The following is a 24,927-nucleotide window of genomic DNA, read 5'->3' as shown; positions in this document are numbered from 1 at the left end:
CCCAGCTCGCGCCGCTCTCTGCTGTGAAAAGACCGTTGGCGTTGAGGTAAGTTCTTTATATATCAATCACTTACCTTCCCGACCAGCTCTGCGCTCCAACCTCACTTCCGCCCAGCTTGCGCCGCTCTCTGCTGTGAAAAGACCGTTGGCGTTGAGGTAAGTTCTTTATATATCAATCACTTACCTTCCCGACCAGCTCTGCGCTCCAACCTCACTTCCGCCCAGCTTGCGCCGCTCTCTGCTGTGAAAAGACCGTTGGCGTTGAGGTAAGTTCTTTATATATCAATCACTTACCTTCCCGACCAGCTCTGCGCTCCAACCTCACTTCCGCCCAGCTCGCGCCGCTCTCTGCTGTGAAAAGACCGTTGGCGTCGAGGTAAGTTCTTTATATATCAATCACTTACCTTCCCGACCAGCTCTGCGCTCCAACCTCACTTCCGCCCAGCTCGCGCCGCTCTCTAAAGGTGTGAGGGAACACACAAAATATAGGGAGCATTGTGTGCGTGTGTGGGGAAGATCTGGGGAACTGTCAAGCAGCCTGTCTACCCTTTGGCCTGCTGAGACCAAATAATGGCCACTTAAGGGATCCCCTCTATTGTATGAGGACACAGATACCAATCAGGAAGACAGTCAGCTTTATTGTACAATTGGGTTTAGGAAAACTGGGTTGGTGGGGGAACCTGTTTCACAGACTCCTTGGCCTGATTCAAGGCACTCCAACCCCTTAAACTCTCATCCAGCCTTTTGAACACACTGAACAACCCTTGACCATTCCATACCCCTAGGGGCCCACCAGCCCGACCACAGCAACTTCAGATTCTTATGGGGTCTAATTGGCCCGCAGTTCTATGAGGTACAACTTCCATCTAGGAAAGCGGCCAATATCCTGTCTCCAGCCACTTAACGCTGTGAGGAACATGATTTGGAGATTCCAGTGTTGAACTGTGAAGACTGTGAGGAACATGGGCAGGCTCCCCTTTTGACATTTCAGCTGTGGGGAGGTGGGGGGAACAATGGCAAATACAACCAATATATCAGGCCAAAGATTCCATCTCCTCAGCACTCTCTCAAATCTTCTGCCAATTCAACAATCAATGCCCAAGGTTAATAGTAAACCAATACAATATGACCAAAAAAAGGAAAAAAATAAACTTTGAAGGTAAACTACAAGTAATAGGAAAAACACAACCATAACATCTTGTTTAAACAAATAAAAAAGAAATAAGAGGACAAAGTGAACACAGACCCCAATGAGGCTGAGGAAAAAACAGTGGGAAATCAGGAAATGGCAGAGGAAAAGAGTAAATACCTTGTATCAATCTTCACAGCAGAAGACATTAATAACATTTCAAAATTACTAAATAATCAAGGGGCAAAAGGAGAAGAGGAAATAAATGAAATAAATATCACGAGAGAAAAGGTGCTCAGGAATCTAATGGACCTAAAGATCGATAGGTCTCCTGGACCTGGTGTGTTGTATACTAGGATATTAAAAGAAGTTGCTACAGAGTTAGTGGATACTGGTAGTAATCTGCCAAATATTGTTAGATTCTGGAAAAGTCTGGAGAACTGAAGTACAATCACACTTTCATTTGAAAGGGAGGGAGACAAAAAAAAAAGTAAGTGCTCATTGGGAAAGTGTTATAATCTATTCTAAAAGATGCAATAGCAGAGCATTTGATGTGGCAATACTTTGGCTTTAAGAGGTGTATTTTGTTTTGGTTTGTGGTCTGTTCCAAGCCAATAAGGAAGCAGCTTGTGAGGATTTGGGTTTTTTTTAATGGAAGTTCAAACAACAGAAGCAACATGAATAGGTGCAGCCAGGCTTCCACAGAATCAAGGTTTTCGTTTCGACTTCAACAGTTGTTGGATTTCAAGTTGGCTGTGGAAGCTGTCATATCTCTCTCTCTGTTACAGCTGAAAGCTGGGGTGCTCTTTCTGCCAGTAGAATCGCATGTGAGACAATCTGTTTTACTGACTTTGCCTTTGCCAAGGATGCGTTTATGGGATGTTACTATATTGGAACAGTTGCAGTTTGATAGTTAAGTAACGTACTATTCTATTAATTTATTCTAATTCTTCTTTCTATTGTTTGCATTTTAACTTGGCATAAAGCATGTTTTGCTTAAAGCTGAGTGGGATGACCAACTGAATTACATCTGGAACACAGCACCTTATGCTTGCTTTAAATAAGATAAAAGTTAGAGTTGGCTATCTCCTTGATATATATGAAAGGGATTTAATCTAGTCCAAAACAGTGAAAGCAAGTCACATAATCAAGCAGAGTCAGCATGGTTTCATGGTGGGGAAATCATGATTGACAAATTTTTTTTGAATTCTTTGAGGCATTAGCAGGCAGGATAGATAAAAAAGAACTAGCAGATGTAATATGTTTGCATTTCAAAAAGCACTTGAATAAATTTTGCATCAAGTTTACCGAATAAGAAAGGAGCCTATGATGTTGGGGTAGTGTATTAGCATGCATCGAGGATTGGTCAAAGCAATTGAAAAGAGGGAGTTAGATAAAGGGAGGCATTTTCAGCATGGTATCTTGTAACTAGTGGAGTGCCACAGGGATCAGTCCTGGAGCCATAGTTATTGTGAATAAAATATTACTGACTTATATATTGGAAGCAAAAGTACTATCACCAGGTTTGCAGATGACATAAAAATAGGTGGGAAGGCTGTTCAATTCCAAAAAGGACCTGGAGACTGAAAAATTGCTGTAAAAACCTAGCAGGTCTAGCAGCATCTACGAAGAGAAAACAAAGTCAATGCTTCGAGTCTAGTGATTCAGTATTAATGACCGTTAACACGTTTCCTTAGCTGTAGTGGAATGATGACTCATTCCCCATAGCAGACTTTCTGCTTGTATGGAATCTTCGAGGAGAAAGTGAGGTCTGCAGATGCTGGAGATCAAAGTTGAAACTTTATTGCTGGAACAGCACAGCAGGTCAGGCAGCATCCAGGGAACAGGAGATTCGACGTTTCGGGCACAGGCCCTTCTTCAGGAATGAGCAGAGAGTGTTCAGCAGGAGAAGATAAAAGGTAGGGAGGAGGGATTTGGAGGAGGGGAGTTGGAAATGTGATAGGTGGAAAGAGGTCAAGGTGAGGGTGATAGGTCGGAGTAGGATGGAGGCGGAGAGGTCAAGAAGAAGACTGCAGGTCAGGAAGGCGGTGCCGGGCTGGAGGGATCCGGCTGAGACAAGGTGGGGGGAGGGGGGATGAAGAAACTGGTGAAGTCCAAGTTCATCCCCTGCGGTTGGAGGGTTCCAGCAATAAAGTTTCAACTTTCTGCTTGTATGGACAGTTTTAAGCTTCCATGTGACATATGGTTTCAGTTCTGGGATTGTTCCTGGTTTATCTTGCCACAAAGTACCACATCTATCACTTCCGGTAGTAGTGGGTCATTTTGACTGTCTCTCTTAATTTGTCCTGCCGTTACAGACTGTTCCCTACTTGTTCGAAATAGAAAATGTCTACATAAGGACAGCTTGTCGTCAACCCATTTGGCAAAGATAATCTAAAATGCATCAACATTCTCTCCTAAATTGGATTGCCAAAAGTGTATAAGTGCCAGCAGACAGTAGCAAGACTCACCTCTCCACACAGCTTACTGCTAAAGAAGGTATCCCTGAATGAGGCACAAATATTGTGGCTAATGGTTTGTGCTCTGTTGTTGGGTAAATTGCCTAAACAGATATTGGTGCAATCGCCCCAACGCCAAAAATGTTTCCTGCAGATTCTCTCTCTATTTGTGCATAGTTCATTGCTGCTTTGTTCAACTATCTTGATGCAAAAGCCATTGTTTTTCTTCATCATTTGGCATACAAACTGAACAACAACATTGGGTCAAAATGGGTCAGGACTTCTGACTTCAGCGTTAAAAGTTCTTTCACATCAATCATCCTATATCCAATTTTTGTCTTGGCATATTAAAGTGTGCAACAGCATGTCAATGGTTGCAAGATTTGGGACAAACCTGCCATAGTAATTTAGCAAGCCCAAAAGCTATTGCAGTTGGTTTACATTTTTTAGGCGTTGCTAGTTCAGTTATGGCTTTCACTTTTGAAGGGGACAAGAACAGAATTACTGGAAAAGCTCAGCAGGTCTGGCAGCAACTGTGGAGAGAAATTAGAGGTATTCATTGAGTCCTGCCAGCAGGTTTTGAGTTATGTGAACCCAACTTAGAACTTCAAACACTTCTGTTTTTGTTTCTGATTTACAGCATCCGCAGTTCTTTTGGTTTTTACTTTTGAAAGAGACTTGTGTAAACACTGAGCATCAATGATATGGCCTTAATGTCCTACAGAAGATTTTAAAAAATCATATTCACCTTTCCTCACTTCTTCAAGTCTCTGATTAGTAGTATCTAATTTGCAAAGATGCTCTATTTAGGTTCTCCCTTTAACTAAAATATCATCTTGGTAACACTGGACTTCTTCTGAATCACTAAAATGGAGTCATGGAATTGAGGATGATTTAACAATTTGGATGAGAAATTGGCTAGCTGACAAAAGACAGAGGGTGATGGTTGATGGGAGATGTTCATCCTGGAGTTCAGTTACTAATGGTGTACCACAAGGATCTGTTTTGGGGCCACTGCTGTTTGTCATTTTTATAAATGACCTGGATGAGGGCATAGAAGGAGGAGTTATTAAATTTACAGATTACACTAAGATCATGGACAGTGCCAATGGATGTTGCAGGTTAAAGAGAGACATAGAAAAGCTGCAGAGCTAGGCTGAGAGGTTGCAAATAGAGTTTAATGCAGAAAAATGTGAGGAGATTCACTTTGGAAGGAGGAACAGGAATAAAGAGTTTTGGACTAATGGCAAGATTCTTGACAGTGTACATGAGCAGAGAGATCTTGGTGTCCATGTACGTAAATCTCCGAAAGTTGCGACGCAGGTTAATAAGGGTTGTTAAGAAGACATATGGTGTGTTTGCTTTTATTGGTAGGGGGATTGTGTCTCAGGGCCAAGAGGTCATGTTGCAGCTATACAAAACTCTGGTACAGCCACACTTACGAGTATTGCATACAATTCTAGTCAGTGCATTATAGGAAGGATGTGGAAGCATTGGAAAGGGTGCAAAGGATGATTTCTTGGTATGGAGGGAAGGTCCTATGAGGAAAGGTGGAGGGACTTGAGGCTGTTTTCGTTAGAAAGGAGGAGGTTGAGAAATTACTTAATATAAGATGATCAGAGGATTAGATAGGATGGACAGTGAAAGCCTTTTTCCTAGGATGGTGATGGCGAGCACGAGAGGACACAACTTTAAATTGAGGGGTGATGGATATAGGAGAGAGGTCAGAGGTAGTTTCTTTACTCAGAGTAGTAAGGACATGGAATGCCCTGCCGGCGACAGTAGTAGACGGGCCAACTTTAAGGGCATTTAAATGATCATTGGATAAACATATGGATGATAATGGAATAGTTAGGTTAGATGAGCTTCAGATTGGTTTCATGTTTGGTGCAACATCAAGGGCTAAAGGGCCTGTACTGGACTGTAATGTTATAAACTCTGATCCATGGCATGTTGGAATAATCCAAGCACAGATGTAATTCCAAATGGAAATCTCTTGTATTTGAATACTACTTTATGTGTTACATTCGTCATGTGTTTCTGTGATTCAGGACTTACACTCATCTGGAGAAAGGCTTGACTAATGTTAATCTTACTGAAAAGCTGACTTCTAGCTAGTCCAGCAACTCGGCCATACATACAAGACTCAGGACCTGGTTCCAGATTAATAGCAAACTTAAAATCACTATAGATGCATATCTATCCATCATTGGTATGATAGATGTGACCCAATCATTTATGGATTCAAGGACTTCATCTTGATTAATGTTGCTCAATTAAATTGTGACCTAGAGATGTGTAGCATAGAAACAGACCTTTTTGGTCCAACTCGTCCATGCCGATCAGATATCTTAAATTAATTTTGTCTCATTTACCAGTATTTGACCCATATCCCTCTAAACTCTTTCTATTCATATATCCATCTTGGTGTATTTTAAATGTTGTAATTGTACCAGCCTCCACCGATCCCTCTGGCACTTCATTCCATACATGTGCCACTCACTGCATTGAAAAAGTTGCCCCTGATCTCCCTTTTAAATCTTTACCTCTCACCTTAAAGCTATGCCCTCTAGTTTTGGACTCCCCTGCCTTGGCTGTTCACCGTATCCATGCCCCTCATGATTTCATGAACCTTTATAGGGTCACCTCAGTCTCCGACATTCCAGTGAAAATAGCTCCAGCCTATTCAGCCCGTCCTTAAAGCCCAAATCCTCCAACCCTGGCAACATCACTGATCCAGTCTTACAACATATCGTTTGACTCTCATCCTTGATTTTCAATTCGACAGAGATCTTTTCCATGTTTCCCAGATCCCCTTGAAAGTAACGGCATGATTCTTTAAAATTTGTAATAAATCAATCTCAGAATCTAACAAGCTATTTCCTTCAACCCAGTTGAGTTTGTTTTTTTTTTTACAGCCATGTTCTTCCCAATAAAATTAGTAGATTATTAAATGCCCTCATTGCACCATGTAGATTTTCTTTTCCCTCTTCAGTTTCAGTCATTTTGTTGTATGCTGTTCATGTTTCTTTCTCAAACATGCACATTCAACGGGCCCTTTTGTGCTTCAGTTTCTGCATTCAATACTTTACACCTGCAATTTGCTGCTGTGTGACATGTTTTTCCACATCAATGGCAATTTTGAGTCTGTGTTGGTGCTCGGCTCTCAACCACCACTATTCCTACTATTTCTTCAACTTGGAAGTGCCAGTGTTGGACTGAGGTGGACAAAGTTAAAAATCACACACCAGATTTAGCCCAACAGGTTTATTTGGAAGCACTAGCTTTCAGAGTGCCGCTATTTCCTCATAAGTTTTAGAACCCGGCTTCTCTGGCTATACCAGACTCCTCAGGAGGTTTAAGAGCATCCCCCTCATAATACCAAGAATGCAGGGATAACTATACCTGCTTCAATTTTATGAGCTTGAACAAAATAATGTATTCTCTGCATGTAGGAGTTTCAGTTCTCTTTATTATAAAAGATTTAACAGCTGAGCATTTGGAAAACAGTGGCAAGATCAAACAGAGTCAGCACGGATATACGAAAGGGATAAAGAGAAATCATGCTTGACAAATCTACTGGAATTCTTTGTGGGTGTAACTTGTTGAGATGATGAGCGTGAGCCAGTGGATGTGGTTTATTTGGACTTTCAGAAGTCCAACATTATAGGTTAGTGCTTAAAATTAAATCTCATGGGATTGGGGTAGTATATTGAGATGCATATAAAACTTTTCAGCAAGTAACAAAGAATAAATAGATCTTTTTCCAAATAGCAGGCAGTGACAAGTGGGGTGCCACAGGGATCAGTGCTTGGATCCCAGCTATTCACAATAGATATATTCATGATTCAAGTGAAGGAATGAAATGCGATATCTCCAAAATTGCAGATGACACAAAGCTGGATGGGAGGGTGAGCTGTGAGGAGGATGCACAAGATCTGACAAGCTGAATGACTGGGCAAACACATTGCAGATACAGTATAAAGTGGATAAATGTCAGATTATATATTTTGGGAGCAAAAATAGAAAGGCAGATCATTATCTGAATGGATATAAATTGAGAGATGGGTATGTGCAACTAGATCTGGGCAACCTTGTTTTTCAGTCACTGAAGGTAAGTATGTAGGCGCAGCAGGTGGTAAAGATAGGAAATAGTATGTTGGCCTTCATTGTGAATGGATTTGAGTCCAGTAGTAAGGATGTTTGCTGCAATTACATAGGGCCTTGGTGAGACCCATACCTAGGATATTACTTTCAGTTTTGGTCTCTTTACCTGGGGAAACATAGAGTCATACAGGTGTACAGCATGGAACAGACCTTTCGGTCCAACCCGTCCATGCCAACCAGATATCCCAACCTAATCTAGTCCCACCTGCCAGCACCCAGCACACATCCCTCCAAACCCTTCCTATTCATATACCCATCCAAATGCCTCTTAAATGTTGCAATTGTACCAGCCTCCACCACATCCTCTGGCAGCTCATTCCATACACGTACCACCCTCTGTGTCAAAACGTTGCCCCTTAGGTCTCTTTTATATCTTTCCCCTCTCACCTTAAACCTATGCCGTCTAGTTCTGGACTGAAAAGACTTTGTCTATCTACCCTATCCATGCCCCTCATAATTTTGTTAACCTCCATAAGGTCATCCCTCAGCCTCTGATGCTCCAGGGAAAACAGCCCCAGGCTGTTCAGCCTCTCCCTGTAGCTCAGATCCTCCAACCCTGGCAACATCCTTGTAAATCTTTTCTGAACCCTTTCAAATTTCACAACATCTTCCTGATAGGAAGGAGACAAGAAATTCACACAATATTCCTACAGTGGCTTAACCAATGTCCTGTACAGCTGCAACATGACCTCCCAACGCCTGTACTCAATACTCTGACCAATAAAGGTTTGCATACCAAATGTCTTCTTCACTATCCTATTTACCTGCGACTTCACTTTCAAGGAGCTATGAACCTGCACTCCAAGGTCTCTTTGTTTGGCAACACTCCCTAGGACCTTACCATTAAGTGTATAAGTCCTGCTAAGATTTGCTTTCCCAAAATGCAGCACCTCACATTTATCTGAATTAAACTCCATCTGCCACTTCTCAGCCCATTGGCCCATCTGGTCCAGATCCTGTTGTAATCTGAGGAAACCTTCTTCATTGTCCACCACACCTCCAATTTTGGTGTCATCTGCAAACTTACTAACTGTACCTCTTATGATCGTATCCAAAACATTTATGTAAATGACAAAAAGTAGAGGGCCCAGCACCGATCCTTGTGGCACTCCACTGGTCACAGGCCACTAGTCTGAAAAACAACCCTCCACTCCCACCCTCTGTCTTCTACCTTTGAGCCAGTTCTGTATCCAAATGGCTAGTTCTCCCTGTATTCCATGATGATCTAACCTTGCTAACCCATGGTAAACCTTGTCAAATGCCTTACTGAAGTCCATATAGATCACATCTACTGCTCTGCCCTCATCAATCTTCTTTGTTACTTCTTCAAAAAACTCAATCAAGTTTGTGAGACATGATTTCCCACGCACAAAGCCATGTTGACTATCCCTAATCAGTCCTTGCCTTTCCAAATACATGTACATTCTGTCCCTCAGGATTCCCTCCAACAACTTGCAGACCACCGAGGTCAGGCTCATCGGTCTATAGCTCCCCTTACTGGAGGGGCAGTGCAACGAAGGTTCACCAAACTGACTCCTTGAAGACAGGACTGACATATGAGGAGAGGTTGAGTCAGTTAAGATTATATTCACTGGAGTTTATAAGAATGAAAGTGTTTCTCATAGAAATCGACATTCTGACAGGACTAGACAGGATAGATGGAGGATGGATGTTCTTGATGGCAGGGGAGTCCAGAACAAGGAGTTATAGTCTAAGAATATGGAATACAACTAAGATGAGTGGAAATTTCTTCACCAAGAGACTGGTGAGCCTTTAGACTTCAGTATCACAGAAATAAGTCAATGCAAAAACATTGTATGATTTCAAAAATCAGTTAGATTTAGAACTTGGGGCTAAGTGGATCATAGGATATGAGGGTAAAGGAGGAACAGGTTGCTGAGTTGGATGATCGGGCATGATTCTAATGAATGCCAAACAGGCATGAAGGGCCAAATGACCCATTTCTGTTCCAATTTTCTATGTTTCCATGTTAAGTGAGTGGCCAAAAACTCGGCAGATGGAATATAATATAGAAAATGCATGGTTATGCACTTTGGCAGGAAGAACTGAATAGCTATATATTATTTAAGTAGAGAGAGATTGCAGAAAGCTGCAGTACAGGAGGATTTGGAAGTCCTTGTACATAAATCATAAAAAGCTAGCAGCCAAGTTCATCAGCTAATAGGGAATGTACTGCTGGCCTTTGTTTTAAAAGGAACGAATATAAGAATAGGAAAGTATTGCTAAAACTATATAAGACACTAGGCTGACCACAGCTCAAATACGGTCAACATTTTGGTCCCTTATTTAAGGGAAGAAATACCAACATTTGAGGCAGTCCAGTAGATTCACTAAGTAGATTCTGGTTATGAGAGTTTTTTTTATATAAGGAGAGGTTGAGTAGGTTGGACTTGTACTCATTGGAATTTAGAAGATTGAGAGGTGACCTTAGTGATACACACACAATTCTTATGGGACTTGTCATTATAGGTGCAGAAAGTTTGGTTCCTCTTTTTTAGATTACATTACAGTGTGGAAACAGGCCCTTCGGCCCAACAAGTCCACACCACCCCGCCGAAGCGCAACCCACCCATACCCCTACATTTACTCCTTATCTAACACTACGGGCAATTTAGCATGGCCAATTCACCTGAGCTGCACATCTTTGGACTGAGAGAGGAAACCGGAGCACCCGGAGGAAACAAACGCAGACACGGGGAGAATGTGCAAACTCCACACAGTCACCTGAGGCGGGAATTGAACCCGGGTCTCTGGCGCTGTGAGGCAGCAGTGCTAACCACTGTGCCACCGTGCCGCCCACTCTTGTGGGACAATCTAAGACCAAAGGGCATCATCTTAGAATAAGGGGTCACCCATTTAAGACAGTAGTGAGAATGATTTTCTTTCCTCTGAGGGTTTTGAATTTGTGGAATTCTTTACTTCAGAGGGCTGTTGACATGGGTCATTAAGAATATTTAAAACTGAGATAGACAGTCATGATCTGATTAAATAGTGATATAGATTCAATCGGCTGAGAGGTCCTCCATCTTATGGCTTTACAACCTCTACATTCCTGGGTTCTTCAGTCATTCAATCTTTGGAAGGATGTCATTGAGTATTTATTGATTGCCACTGTCCATTTTGCCAAAGTGCCCAACTTCACATATCCTTTCGTTTTTCTTTTGGCATTTCCCATGTTATAAGGGGTCAACACAACGCAAATTGATTACAATTCTTTGTAATCATCATTTCTGGAATTGGTAGACATATCTGCCACTAACCCGACCCATCAATCCGGGCTGGGGTTTGACTATGACACATGTTTACTTTCATGCATTGGATACTGGGTTCTTCTGTCTGGGAGCAGGAATCATACCCAAAGTTTCTGAATCAGGAGGAAGCCTACTGCTGACTGAATCACACAATATCGTGCACCACTTCACATTTCGGTGTGTTGAATTCTATCTGCTACTTCATTGCCCATTCTGTCAGCCAATCTATATTCTGTTCTACAGTCGATCAGAATCATCCTCACTGTTTGAGCTGTAAGTTTGACAACAGTGGTAAATTTTGAAAGTTTATTATATTACTTTCCTTAAGGTGTGCAATGATAATAAGGTAACTAGGATAATCATAGTCATTGAATCATGCAATATTTAGGAGACCCTGAAAACCACAGAGTCTGCACTGTCAAAGAAACAATACAAAATGTACTCACCCCACTGGCCTACACTAGGTCATTGCCTTAAACGTAATGACACTTCAAGTGCTTTTTAAAGATTGTGAGGTTTCCCGCCTCAACTACCCTCCCCTTCTGGATGAAAAAGTTTTTCCTTTAATCACCTCTAAACCTCCTGCCTTTCACTTAAAAATTATGTCCCCCTTGTTATTGAGTGGAAAGTGTACAGTGTAAAGTGTATAGTGTTGGATTTCTTCATATGCATTCAGCAGAGCTTATTATGTAAACACATAAAAGGTTCAACAAGGGACAGCCCTAATTCTTGGGAACAAAGCCACTAAGGTGTTAAAGGTGATGGTGGGGAGGATTTTAGTACTAGCAACCACTGTTATGAAAAGGAAAATGATGGTTTACAAAAATCGATTTTGGCTCAGAGGAAGGTAGATGCTATTAGGATAAGGCAAGATCTGACCAAAGTAGACCAGGAACAGCTACTTTTGGCAAAATCTATAGTAGAACAGTAAAGGTGTGATTGAAAAGAAAATGGGGAGAGTACAGGCCCAACATGTTCCCTTTGTGGTGAAATGTCAAAATAACAAGACAAAGTACCCTGGATGTCTCGGTACATTCAGGATTGGATAACAAGGAGAAGAGAAGCTTTTAGCAGGTTCAAAAGGAGCAAAGTACAGAAAGCTCAGGGGGATCTTGAGAAAGCAATTAGGAAAGCAGACAGGAGGCAGGAAGAAGTTGGGAGAGCCCAAGATATTCTACAAGTTATATTTAAGGGAAGAAGATAACCAGAGGAAGAGTGGAGCCCATTTTTAACCATGGGGACAAACTTTACGCCTTGCTGGAGGATACTGGTAGAGTGTTTCACTTCAATCTTCACTCAAGTGGAGGAGGATGTAGGTACAGAACTTGGGGAGAGGAACTGTGAGGTACTTGAACAGATTGACATAAGGAGTGAGGTTTTGCCAGGCCTAGTAGATAACTCTCTAGGTCTGGATGAGTTGCATCCCATGCTGCTATGGGAGAAATTACAGGTAGTCAGGTCTGTAGATTTTCAGAAGGGTTTGATAAGCTATAATACATTAGGCTACTTAATAAGAGAAGAGCCCATGGTGTTCGAGGCAGTGTACTAGCATGGACAAAGGATTGGCTCACTAATAAAAGACAGAGTTGGGATAGCGAGGGCATTTTCAGACTGGCAACCTGTAACTAGTGCAATACCACAGGGATTGGTGCTGTGGCAACAATTATTTTTTTAAAAATCTTGGATGAGGAAAGTGAATGAGGAAAGTAGCAGGTAACACTAAAATATGTGGGAAGGTTATTGGTAAGGATTAAACCACAAGTCTGCAGAGGGATATGGACGGGCTAACCAAGTATGCGAAAACCTAGCAGATGGAATATAATGTAGGGAAATGTGAGGTAATAGACTTTTCTATTCTTCCTGCCAAAGTGTATTATTATTTAAATGGAGAATGACTGCAGAAAACTATAGAACAGAGGGATTTAGAAGCCCTCGTATACAAATTGCAAAAAGGTAGCATCCAAATTCACTGGATAATGGGGAAGGCAAATGGTAATGGAATATAAAAGTTTTATTAAAACTGTACAAGGCAATGGACAGACGACAGCTGGAACACTGAACAGTTTTGGGATACATATTTAAGGAAAAATATACTCGCAGTGGAAAAGGCACAAATAAGGTTCACGAGGCTGATACCAGGTATTCTTTGCCACAGAAGGCTATCAAGGCTGGGTCATTAAGTAGATTCAAGGTTGAGATAGACAGGCCTTTAACCAGGAAGCAAATGAGTGATTCTGGGGAAAAGGCAGGAAAGTAGGCTTGAGAGTTCAGTTATGTCAAGGTCTCATTGAATGGCAGAGCAGATTTGATGGGCTAAATGGCCTATTTCTGCTTCTTTGCTTTATGCTCATATTGCAGCTAATGTAGTTTGTATGGATTTTGAAAATGTCTTTGACAAGGCTCCACATGGGAGACTGATAAAGAAGGTAAAAGCACATGGCATCCCAGGATATCATGGCAACATGGATCTAAAAATGGCTTAGTGATTGGAGACAGAGGGTGGTCGTAGAAGGTTGTTTTTGTGACTGGAGGTGTCCAATGGTGTACCACAGCGATTGGTGTTGGGTCCCTTACTGTTCATGATATAGATATACACCGGATAAGAAGGTTGTGACGTGATAAGTAAGTTTGTGGATGACACAGATATTGGCCAGGTGGTTAAAAGTGTGGAAGGTCTCAGGTTACAGGAAGATATAAATGGATTGGTCAGATGAGTAGATCAGTGGGAGACAGAATTTAACCGTGAAATATATGAGGTGATGCACATTGGAACAAGTCACAAGACAAAGGGGTACTAAATGGATGGCAGGACACTGTGAAGCTTAGTTGAACAGAGGGTTCTTAGGGTGCTTGTCCACAGAACTCTTAAGGTGGCAGGACAGGTTAATAGGATGATTAAGAAGGCATACTGAGAATTTGCCTTTATCAGTCATGTCTAGAAGGTTGTGTTGGAGCTGTGCAGAATTTTGGATAGGCCACAGCTAGAACACCGTATGCAGTTCTGGTTGCCACACTATGGGAAGGATGTGATTACATTGGAGTGGGCACACAGGAGAGTCACCAGGATGCTGCCTGTAACTAGTGCAGTACCACAGGGATTAGTGCTGAGGCCATAATTATTTAAAATAAATATCTTGGATGAAGAAAGTGAATGAAGAAAGTAGCAGGTAACACAAAAATATGTGGGAAGGTAATTGGTAAGGATTAAACCACAAGTCTGCAGAGTATATGGACAGGCTAAGCAAGTGGGCAAAAACCTAGCAGATGGAATATAATGCAGGGAAATGTTAGGCAATGCATTTTGGCAGGAGAGAGGCTGCATAAGCTCAGGTTGTTTTCTTTAAAGCAGAGAAGACTGAGGAGGGACCTGATTGAGGTGTATAAGATTATGAGGGGCATGGACAGGATGGATAGGAAGAAGCTGTTCCCTTAGCTGAAGAGGCAATAACAAGGAGGCATAATTTTAAGGTGAAGGGCAGGAGATGTAGAGGGGATTTGAGGAAAAATATTTTCACCCACAGGGTGATGGGAAGCTAGAATGCACTGCCTATGAAGGTAGCTGAGGCAGGAAAACTCTCAACATTTTGAAAAACTCCTGGGATGAGCACTTTAAATAACATATCGTTCAAGACTTTTGTCCAAGTGCTGGAAAGTGGGATTATTGTAGATAGGTTTACACAGACTTGATTGGCTGAAGACCCTCTTCTGTGCTATATTCCCATTTCAAATCATGTCCAAAAAGCAGTGTGCTAACACATGGGGACACTGCTACTAATCATTCTCCAGTCTGTTCACCACAAATTATTGTTTCTGTCCTTCAACCAATCCTTTTTAACCAAATTTGACATAGACCTACCTATTCCATGAGCCTCAATTTTATAAACCAGCCTTGTATTTTTACCCTTCCCCCTCATCCTTATCTCAGAAAGATTGCATTGCTTGAGAAATAAGGAGTAAAGTATTCCAGCATTATAGCTACACTCTGCTGGTGACAGCATCACCAGTGAAATGAATGCAATATGATAAGTACCCTATATCAATTGTTTTAAAACTGGGTTCTACAGTAAAGACTTTCCACAAACCAAATCATCTCTGTTATAACTTCAGATCAAACATTTTGGAAAAAAAGCATTCTAACTAAAGTTAGCTTCAGTCATGATAAATTAAATGTTACGAATTAGAATGAAAATATTCTCCAACCAACCTTGCTAAGCACTGCCTCTCTGCACTGCTTGGCTGGAAAACTGTAGTTAACAACAGGTATTCACTATTCATCACCCAATGGAAACAACTCAGTCATGAATTTTTAATTATTTCAAATTGAAACTCTTAACATTTAATCATGAATATGTGATGTTAAAAAAATATACAAAAGAATCCGACTCTTTTCTTGATTGATGAGACCAACAACCCGTCCCAACCCAACAAGCATTATTTGGAAGAAGTGAATATACTTTAGTGCCATTGTCAAACACCAATCCAGGGACAGACAGATATTGCATAGAAGGGCAGATACAGACATCTCCCTGATAGCTGTAAGGAAGTATTTGTTTGCTTTTTAAAAAGATAATTAGAACACTCTTTGCATGTAGCCCTTTGTATTATGAATATGTAATGAATATAGATAGTGAGTACTAATTAATCTGAAGGTGTTCAACCAAAAAGGTTCAAGAACTTTTGCCTTTCTTGAAGGTGAGGCATTGGAGAGAGCTCATATTTAGATGGAACTATGCAAAATCCATTAGTCTCCTGGAGAATTATCAACAGTGATGCAAAAGATGCACTGCTCTTCAAATGGATCTAATGAGGAAATCAGTTAATGTTCTAGAACATATAAGAACATAGCAACAAGGAGCAGGAGTAAGCCATTATTCAACTATATCACAGCTAACCTTTTGCCTCAACATTATTTTCTACACATCCTTTGATAGCTTTAAGATTTAGAACTTTTCTTCATCAGTAGCAAGGACAGCATTTGCTGCCCATCTCTTATTGCTCGTGAACTGAGTTGCTCGACTTTTTCAGAGGGCAGTTTAAGTGTCAATCACATTATTGTGGATCTGGAGCCATATGTGGGTCAGAGGAAATAAGAATGGCAGAGTTTTTTTCCTAAAGCACATTAGCGAACCAATCAAGTTTTTAAAACAGTTGATGATATTTTTAACCATCACTGAGACAAGCTTTATTTATGACCATGTCAATTTGGAGCAGGAGTTTGTCACTTGGGCCCTCAAGCCTGCTTCACCATTCAATAAGATTACGGCTGATTTTTCTGTAATCTCAACTCCATACTCCCACCTACCTCCAAAATTACATTGAATTGAATTGAATTCAAATTCCATCAGCTATCACAGTGGAAGTTAAACCTATGCTTTACAATATTATCCTGGGCCTCTGGATTACTAATCCAGTGACATTAATAGTACCTCATTGATTCCCCCAATCTGTCATACAGATGTAAAGCATGGAAACAGACCCTTCGGTCCAACCCGTCCCTGCCGACCAGATATCCCAACCCAATCTAGTCCCGCCTGCCAGCACCCGGCCAGTATCCCTCCAAACCCTTCCTATTCGCATACCCATCCAAATGCCTCTTAAATGTTGCAATTGTACCAGCCTCCACCACTTTCTCTGGCAATTCATTCCATACACGTACCACACTCTGTGTGAAAACGTTGCCCCTTAGGTCTCTTTTATATCTTTCCCCTATGCCCTCTAGTTCTGGACTCCCCGACCCCCGGGAAAAGACTTTGCCTATTTACCCTATCCATGCCCCTCAATTTTGTAAACCTCTATAATGTCACCCCTCAGCTCCAGGGAAAATAGCCCCAGCCTGTTCAGCCTCTCCCTGTAGCTTAAATCTTCCAACCCTGGCAACATCCTTGTAAATCTTTTCTACCCCTTTCAAGTTTCACAACATCTTTCCGATAGGAAGGAGACCAGAATTGCACACAATATTCCAACAGTGGCCTAACCAATGCCCTGTACAGCTGCAACATGACCTCCCAACTCCTGTAGTCAATACTCTAACCAATAAAGGTTTGCATACTAAACGCCTTCTTCACTATCCTATCTACCCGTGACTTCACTTTCAAAGAAATATGAAGTTGCATTTCAAGGTCTCTTTGTTCAGCAACACTCCCTAGGACCTTACCATTAAGTGTATAAGTCCTGCTAAGATTTGCTTTCCCAAAATGCAGCACCTCACATTTATCTGAATTAAACTCCATCTGTCACTTCTCAGCCCATTGGCCTATCTGGTCAAGATTCTGCTGTAATCTGTCAATCCCCTTTTTGAACATACACATTGGCTGAGCCTCCACACCTTCTGAGACACAGAGTTCCCAAGTTCACCTTTCTGAGTGAAGAGATTCCTCATATTTTATTGTTATTAAACTTTATTCTGAGATTGATCCAGGTTCTAGATCTCTGATCTTGATTCAAAATTACAATAAATTGGCTTTGCAAATGCACTGTAATATTACAGAGTGCCAAGAGATTGATTATTAATGTCTTAAAGCCAAGAGAAGAAACATCGACTTTGATTTTTCTTTACTGAAGTGCTGCCGTTATTATTACAAAGGCTACAAACGCACTTTGTTGTGGAAGAGGTTTAATGATCAAAATTGGATCTTCCTTTCTTCACCCCCCCCCCCTCCTCCCCTCTCCCCCCTCCCCTCCCCCCCCCCCCCCCAACACTTTCATTTTAATTTCAAACTTTTTGTATCCAAGGGATAATTCTGTAACTTTCTGGTCTAACATAGAACAGTATAGCTCAGTACAGGCCCTTCGGTCTTCAATGTTGTGCCAACCTTTTATCCTACTCTAAGATCAGACTAAACTACCCTTCATTGTACAATCTTCCATGTGCCTACCCAAGAGTTGCTTAAATGTCCCTAATATATCTGACTTTATTACTGCTGCTGGCAGTGCATTCCACACACCACCACTGTCTGTGTAGAGGACCAACCTCTGACATCTGCCCTAAACTTTCCTCCAATCACCTTAAAATTATGCCCCCTCGTGATAGACATTTCCGCCATGGGACAATAGTCTCTGGCTATTCACTCTATCTATGCCTGTCAATATCTTATACAACTCCATCAAGTCACCTCTCATCCTTCTTTGCTCCAATGAGAAAAGCCCTAGCTCCCTCAACCTTTCTTTATAAGACATGCCTCCAGTCCAGCAGCATCCTGATAAATCTCCTCTGCACCTCTCTAAAGCTTCCACATCTTTCCTATAATGAGGCAACCAAAACTAAACACAATATTCCAATTGTGGTATAAACAGAACTCCACAGAGCTGCAGCATAACCTCGCGGTTCTTAAACTCAATCTCCTGCTAATGAAAGCCAACACACCATATGCCTTCTTAACAACCCTATCAACTTGGGTGGCAACTTTGAGGGATCTATGGACATGGACCCCAAGAAGTGCATCCTATCCAAATTATGCCGAGTGTCTAATCTTAAAAATGAGCCTAACTTTTAATATATTTTAATATCCTCACTATGCAACAAATCTATTAAATACTTAACATAGGATTCAGGTCAAGTTTGTTTTTTTCACTGATTGTTTAACTTCCTGGGCAGTCCCCCATGATTTCTCAGGAAATTATTAGTCCATCTCTGTATCAGAACATTCTTCAAAAAGCTAATACTTTTTGCCAGATCTTGATATAAAAACTGGAAAGTTTTAGTTCAAATTGAGTTTCATCACACAAAACTACACTTGAACTTTTTGGTCATTTAAATCATTTGACAAGTAGATTCTATAAAGACAATCTACAAGATCAAGTAATGTCTGAAATGCTGTACATTTGCTGCAAACAGTCAAGTTCAGTTTTGTTAGCTCTCACAAATCTTAGACAGCATGACTGTGGGTGTAAATCAGCTCGGTCTGTTCAAATCAGCAAAATGCTTCTCCTTTTCTCATCCAAACAATGCCCCGGAGCAACAAAATGTTAAAGCACTGCAGTTTCCACATGCAATACCCAGCTCTATCTCATCATCCCTTCATTCAATTCTTCTGTTGTCTGTACATAATCAGACACTTTCCAATTAAATCTTGGACAGAATGAAGCCATTACCTTTGATCCTTGAAAGAAGGTCTGCTCACTAGCTACCAATTTTCATTGTACTCTTTGTGTTAAAGTTGACCCAGAGTTTAATTTCTGACCACATATGCCTGATGTCAAAAAATATACTTAATTTCATTTCTGTAACATTTGGGCCTGTGTAAGTCAATTAGCTTTGAAACCCTTAAGCATTGATTAACTCTAGAAATGGCCATTCCAATGCATATCAAGTTGGCCTCCCAAGTTCTACTCTTCTTAAACATCAGGTCACTAAAAGCCTGTTAACTGTCTTAACATGTACAAAGTTCCATTCACCCATCACCCCTGCATACTCTGATCTATAATGATTGACAGTTAAGCAATGACTTAATTTTAACATATCTATGCTTACTTTTACATCCCTCCGTGACCTTGCACCAACCATGTATCTCCCTCCGCCAAGTATGTAATTTCTGCCAAACTCATAACCCTCCTTGGCCCACTCCCTCCTTCATTTCCAACTTCTCAAACTCAATTAGTGCTGTTCCATCACAGGTAGTTACCTCTTGGACAAGGTTTTAATCATTTGCCTTCAGATCCCTTTCAGTGACTCAGTACCAGATTTTACTTGATAAAATTTCTATTACATGCCTTGGGATATATTATAGGAGAAAGTGAGGACTGCAAATGCTGGAGATCAGAGTGTCAAAGAGTGCAGTGCTGGAAAAGCACAGCCGGTCAGGCAACACTCGAAGAACAGAATCAACGTTTCAAGCATAAGCTCTTCACCAGGAAATGGGGGGGCAAGGGATAAATGGGAGGCGGGCGGGACTGGGGTTAAGATGGCTGGGAATGCGATAGGTAGATGAATGCAGGGGTGAAGGTGATAGGTCAGCGAGGAAGGTAGAGCGTATGTAATGGAAAATTATCCATTTACCATGAAATTAATTATTCATTTACTGTGAAATTTAAAGAGAATGCTTTTTTTTCAAATCAATGCTTACTGAGCTTTGTAAACGATGCTTTGATGAAGGTGTGCAGTTAGCTTATCTCTGTTTGAATTCTGTAAACATTCAACTCGACCTTGCGATAGTTGAACTCAGCGAAAGCTGAATAACTTATGTCTAGGACCAGGGGATGAGAGGATAACAATTTGAGTCTCTGCCCTTGAGAGTGTGATAAGGAATGCTATAAGACAGGCAACTGTGTAATGTTTCGGTAGTCTTTGCATTGAGACATCTGACTTAGTTTAATGAGTCAAAATCCTGCAGGATTTTTAATAAAGATCCTTTCTTTGCTCTTGCTAATAATTGAGTCAAGTCGATTTAATTTCCACGACACTTATAAGTGCCTATCACCTATCTGCTCCATCCTCCCCTCCGATCAATCACCATCACCCCCAACCTTCATCTGCCTGTCGCATTTCCAGCTATCTTACCCCCAGTCCCAACCCCCTTCCATTTATCTCTCAACCTCTTTGGGCCACTCTCTCATTCCTGGTGAACAGCTTATGCTTGAAACATTGATTCTTCTCCTCCTCGGATAATGCCTGACCGGCTGTGCTTTTTCAGCACCGCACTCTTCAACTTGGGATATTTTAAATATAAGTTGTTGTTGCAATTACTTTTCTACATAGTTATATTCTGGGCTTATATTCTCCATGAAATTCATGATTAAGCTTATGCATTTTTCTGTTATAAATGTGTAAATGGTACAGTGACTTCAGGCAAAGGGATGATATGAGGTCAAATGCCAAAGTTGCACTCTCTGCTATTAGCTTCATGAAGCTGGCATCTCAAATTGGTCTCCCTTTTATTTGAAGAAAGTTCCTGTAGTCTCTCAAGTACTTTACTAATTGTACTTTTGTTGTTAACAATTTCCAATGAATGTCAACCATTACTTGCCTTTTTTTTATTTCAACGTTCCTTACATTCTCTTAATTTCTTTTGCTAACCCTGATTTGACCTCAAACTATTCCTCCTCCTACTCATCAGTCCTTCATGTGCTTATTTTCCAATCATTAAGGAGACACCCTATTGCTTTCCTTAATCATTCTAGTCCAAGATGCCTGACTGCCCTTGCTGTACCCTTATCAGATTACACTTTCAGCAACTTTACAAACAAAAGTCTTTTGAGTTAAAGATTGTAAGGCCATGCCTAACTAGTGTCTCAGCCACTGCAAAAACAGGCTAATCAATGATATCTGACAACAGACATGCAAGGAAGCCTGCAACAAAATAAAGCACAAAATTACAGATTCTGGAACATGCGGAGGTACTCACAACAGAGCGCTTTCTGGAGTCGGCGGATCTTCATTGCTGTCCGGTAAGCAGAAAAACGCACGTTGTTTAAATCACCTGCATTTGAAAAATATTTAAACAGTTTTTTCCTAATTTTCAGTACAACCATTTTAATTAGAACACATTCTCAACTGCCGCTCCAATGAACAGAGGGGGATGAATAGCTGCCGAAAAATATAAGGCACAGTAAAAGGAAATGATAACAATTAGTTCAATTATTGTTCACATCTTTTCTGGAATGGGAACATCTCTGGGAAGACCAACTTCATTACCCATTCCTAACTGGCCTCATGTCGATGGTAGAAAGCTACATAAAATTCATGTCATAACTTGCAAGCATTATCTGGTGAACAGAAGGTGAGAGATAATAGTTGGTGACTCATGCAAGTCTCATTGCGGGCTTTGAGGCAGAAGGGAAAAGAGACAGATAATTATCCTTGGTGAAACGTTTAGATTTTTACCACCTGGTTTTTCAGGGCTATGAGTGGCCTTGGATCTAAAGTGGGATCTGTGGCTCACGTGGACACATCAAGTGCAAGTTGCCATGGATGCCATTCTGATAATTCTGTGTTGGATGCAGCAAATACCTGATGGAACGATGTCGAGTGCTGCCATGTTACAGCTGAATGCTTAATGTCCTCAATGACACATAGCTAGATGTATGTTCACCAGGAACATGAATAGTCCCTCTGCCAGAGTTATTTAAAGACATTATCAGATTAATTGCTGATGGATTTATACCAATTACTGCCAAATTTACAGGTTGGTACTTTCCAGACTTCTTTTAAGTTGCTAAAGTCCACAGCAGTAGATGCTGTTTATTTGGATTTTAGTAAATCCTTTGACAAAGTTCTGTACGTTAACTAATTAGTAAAGTTGTCACATGGGATTCACATGGGATAATTTTGAACTTGCCAACTGAATACATAATTGGCTTAATGGCAGGAGACAAGAGAGTATTGGTGGAGGGCTGCTTTCCAGACTTGACGCCCGTGACCAGCGGTGGTCCACAGAGATTGGTTCTGGGTCCTCTTTCATTTGTCACTTCTTTAAATTATTTGGATGAGAATATCGAAGGAATGGTTGGAAGTTTGCGGGTGACACCAAGATTGATGGCACAGTAGACATTGAAGAACGTTTTCTAAGATTACAAAAGGATCTTGATCAAATGGTTCAATGGGCTGAAAAATGGCAGATGGAGTTCAATCTGGATAAATATGAGGCACTGCATTCTGGTACAACAAACAAGGGTAGGGCTTATACAATTAATGGTAGGGCCTTGGGTAGTGTTGTAGAACAGAGGAGTGCAGGCACATCATTCTTTAAAGTTTGTGTCACATATAGACACGGTGGTTAAAAAGGCATTTGGCACACTTGTCTTCATTGCTCAGTCCTTTGAGTATAGGAGCTGGGACGTTATGTTGAGGTTGTACAGGACATTGGTGAGGCCTCTTCTGGAATATTGTGTCCAGTTCTGGTCACCTAGTTATAGGAAGGATATTATCAAGCTGGAGAGGGTTCAGCAGAAATTTACCAGAATGTTGCCAGGTATGGAAGATTTAAGTTATAAAGAAAGCCTGGACAGGCAGAGACTTTTTTTCTCTGGAGCGTAGGAGGTTGAGAGGTGATCTGACAAAAGTTTACAAAATAATGAGCAGTATAGACAGAGTTAATGGTAGTGTCTTTTCCCTAGTGGGGAATTACAAGAGACTTAGGGACCACATTTTTAAGGTGAGAGGAGAGAGATTTAAACAAAACATAAGGGGCAATTTTTTTTACACAGAGGGTGGTTCGCATGTAGAATGAACTTCCTAAGGAAGTGGTGAATGCGGATACAATTACAACATTTAGAAGACATTTGGATAGATACATGAATAGGAAAGGTATGGAGGGATATAGACCAGGAGCAGGCAAGTGGGACTATCTTTGTTTGGGATTATGTTCGGCATGGACTGTTTGGACCAAAAGGTCTGTTTCTGTGCTGTATGACTCTATGTAGGTTGTGAAGGACTTTGTGCAAACCTCAAGGTTACTACGCAAATCATTCACAGACATGGATGCAGTCCTAGACATTTGCAGAAAACCATGTCTGTCAATGCCCAATATGGTGGCAACCGTCATAATGCCTCCAAGTTGTAAGTCTGCTGTGCTAGCCACTTTGACCCATCATGAAAAACCAAAGGATAGCTACTGAGCTACAGAGTCTACCCACAAACAACTTGTTTTCTGACTCTGATATGCAACCTATTCACATCCGGGCAGAACATTCACAGTAAAAGCCAAGCTGCCACATAAAGTGTGACAGGGCAGGTGCTTGTCTTGCTGAAACAAATTTTCTGCTATTAGGATAACTCGGGGGAGCCTTTCAGCACTTGGCAGAGGTAGGAATACACATACATGAATGACTGGGACTGCAGTAGGTGAGAATGAAGGCGTTCAAAGTTTGAGTTCTGCCAGGGCCACTAAGCTCCTAGCCTCATTACAGCCTTAGTTCAAACATGGTCAAAAGAGATGAGGGAGTTGGGTGAGTGTAACCATCCTTGACATTAAGGCTGCATTTGACCAAATGTACAAAGTTAAAATCACACAACACCAGGTTATTGTCCAACAGATTTAATTGGAAGCACCAGCTTTCAGAGCGCTGTTTCTTCATCAGGTGGTTGTCAAGTGCTTCCAATTAAATCTGTTGGTCTATAACCCGGTGTTGTGTGATTTTTAACTTTGTACACCCCAGTCCAACACCAGCATCTCCAAATTTTGACCAAATGTGGCATCTGGGAACCCTAACAAAATTCTTTTCAGTAGAAATTTGGGTGGGGGGGGGGGGGCGCGAGGGGAACTCTCTGCTGGTTGGAGTCAGATCTAGCACAGAGAAAGATGGATGTGTTTTTTCAAGGTTAGAGTCATGAAAACAAACCCTACAGCCTAAGTTAAAAATCACACAACACCAGGTTATAGTCCAACAGGTTTAATTGGAAGCACACTAGTTTTCGGAGCGACGCTCCTTCATCAGGTGATAGTCAGGTGATTTTCATCAGGTGAAGGAGCGACGCTCCGAAAGCTAGTGTCCTTCTAATTAAACCTGTTGGACTATAACCCGGTGTTGTGTGATTTTTAACTTTGTACACCCTAGTCCAACACCGGCATCTTCAAATCATGCCTACAGCTTAACACCTCATGCATCCAGAGAATATGACATCAAAGGTTCAGCTTCTTAAAATGGTGCCTAATTCCTCATAATGAACCTCTTACTTTGTCCTGCCTATGTCATTGGTACCTACATGGACCACAACAACTGAATTCTCCACCTCCCGCTGAAAGTCTTTCTCAAGGCCTAAGCAGATAAGACCACAAGATATAGGAGCAGAATTAGGCCACTCTGCATACTGAGTTTAGATCAGAGTGGTGCTGGAAAAGCACAGCAGGTCAGGCAGCATCCGAGGAGCAGGAAAATCGACGCCTCGGGCAAAAACCCTTCATCAGGAATAGAGTCTATTCCTGATGAAGGGCTTTTGCCCAAGGCGTCAATTTTCCTGCTCTTT

General features: G+C 41.3%; 1 protein-coding gene across 10 annotated transcripts in view; it reads right to left on the bottom strand.

The window, feature by feature from the left end:
* LOC122557037 (utrophin-like) overlaps positions 1-24,927 on the bottom strand; it is a 688,507-nt gene that overhangs the window by 114,731 nt on the left and 548,849 nt on the right. For all 10 annotated transcript variants that reach the window (XM_043704260.1, XM_043704256.1, XM_043704261.1 and 7 more), the window contains one exon: positions 21,368-21,442. In XM_043704260.1, the coding sequence (XP_043560195.1) occupies positions 21,368-21,442 (75 nt within the window). The remainder of the gene's footprint in view (positions 1-21,367; positions 21,443-24,927) is intronic.

The sequence above is a fragment of the Chiloscyllium plagiosum genome, chromosome 15, assembly GCF_004010195.1.
Source record: "Chiloscyllium plagiosum isolate BGI_BamShark_2017 chromosome 15, ASM401019v2, whole genome shotgun sequence".
NCBI classification, from domain to species: Eukaryota; Metazoa; Chordata; class Chondrichthyes; order Orectolobiformes; family Hemiscylliidae; genus Chiloscyllium; species Chiloscyllium plagiosum.
Note: the sequence above shows the minus strand (reverse complement) of the source record. Positions and strands in the feature narration are given on the sequence as shown.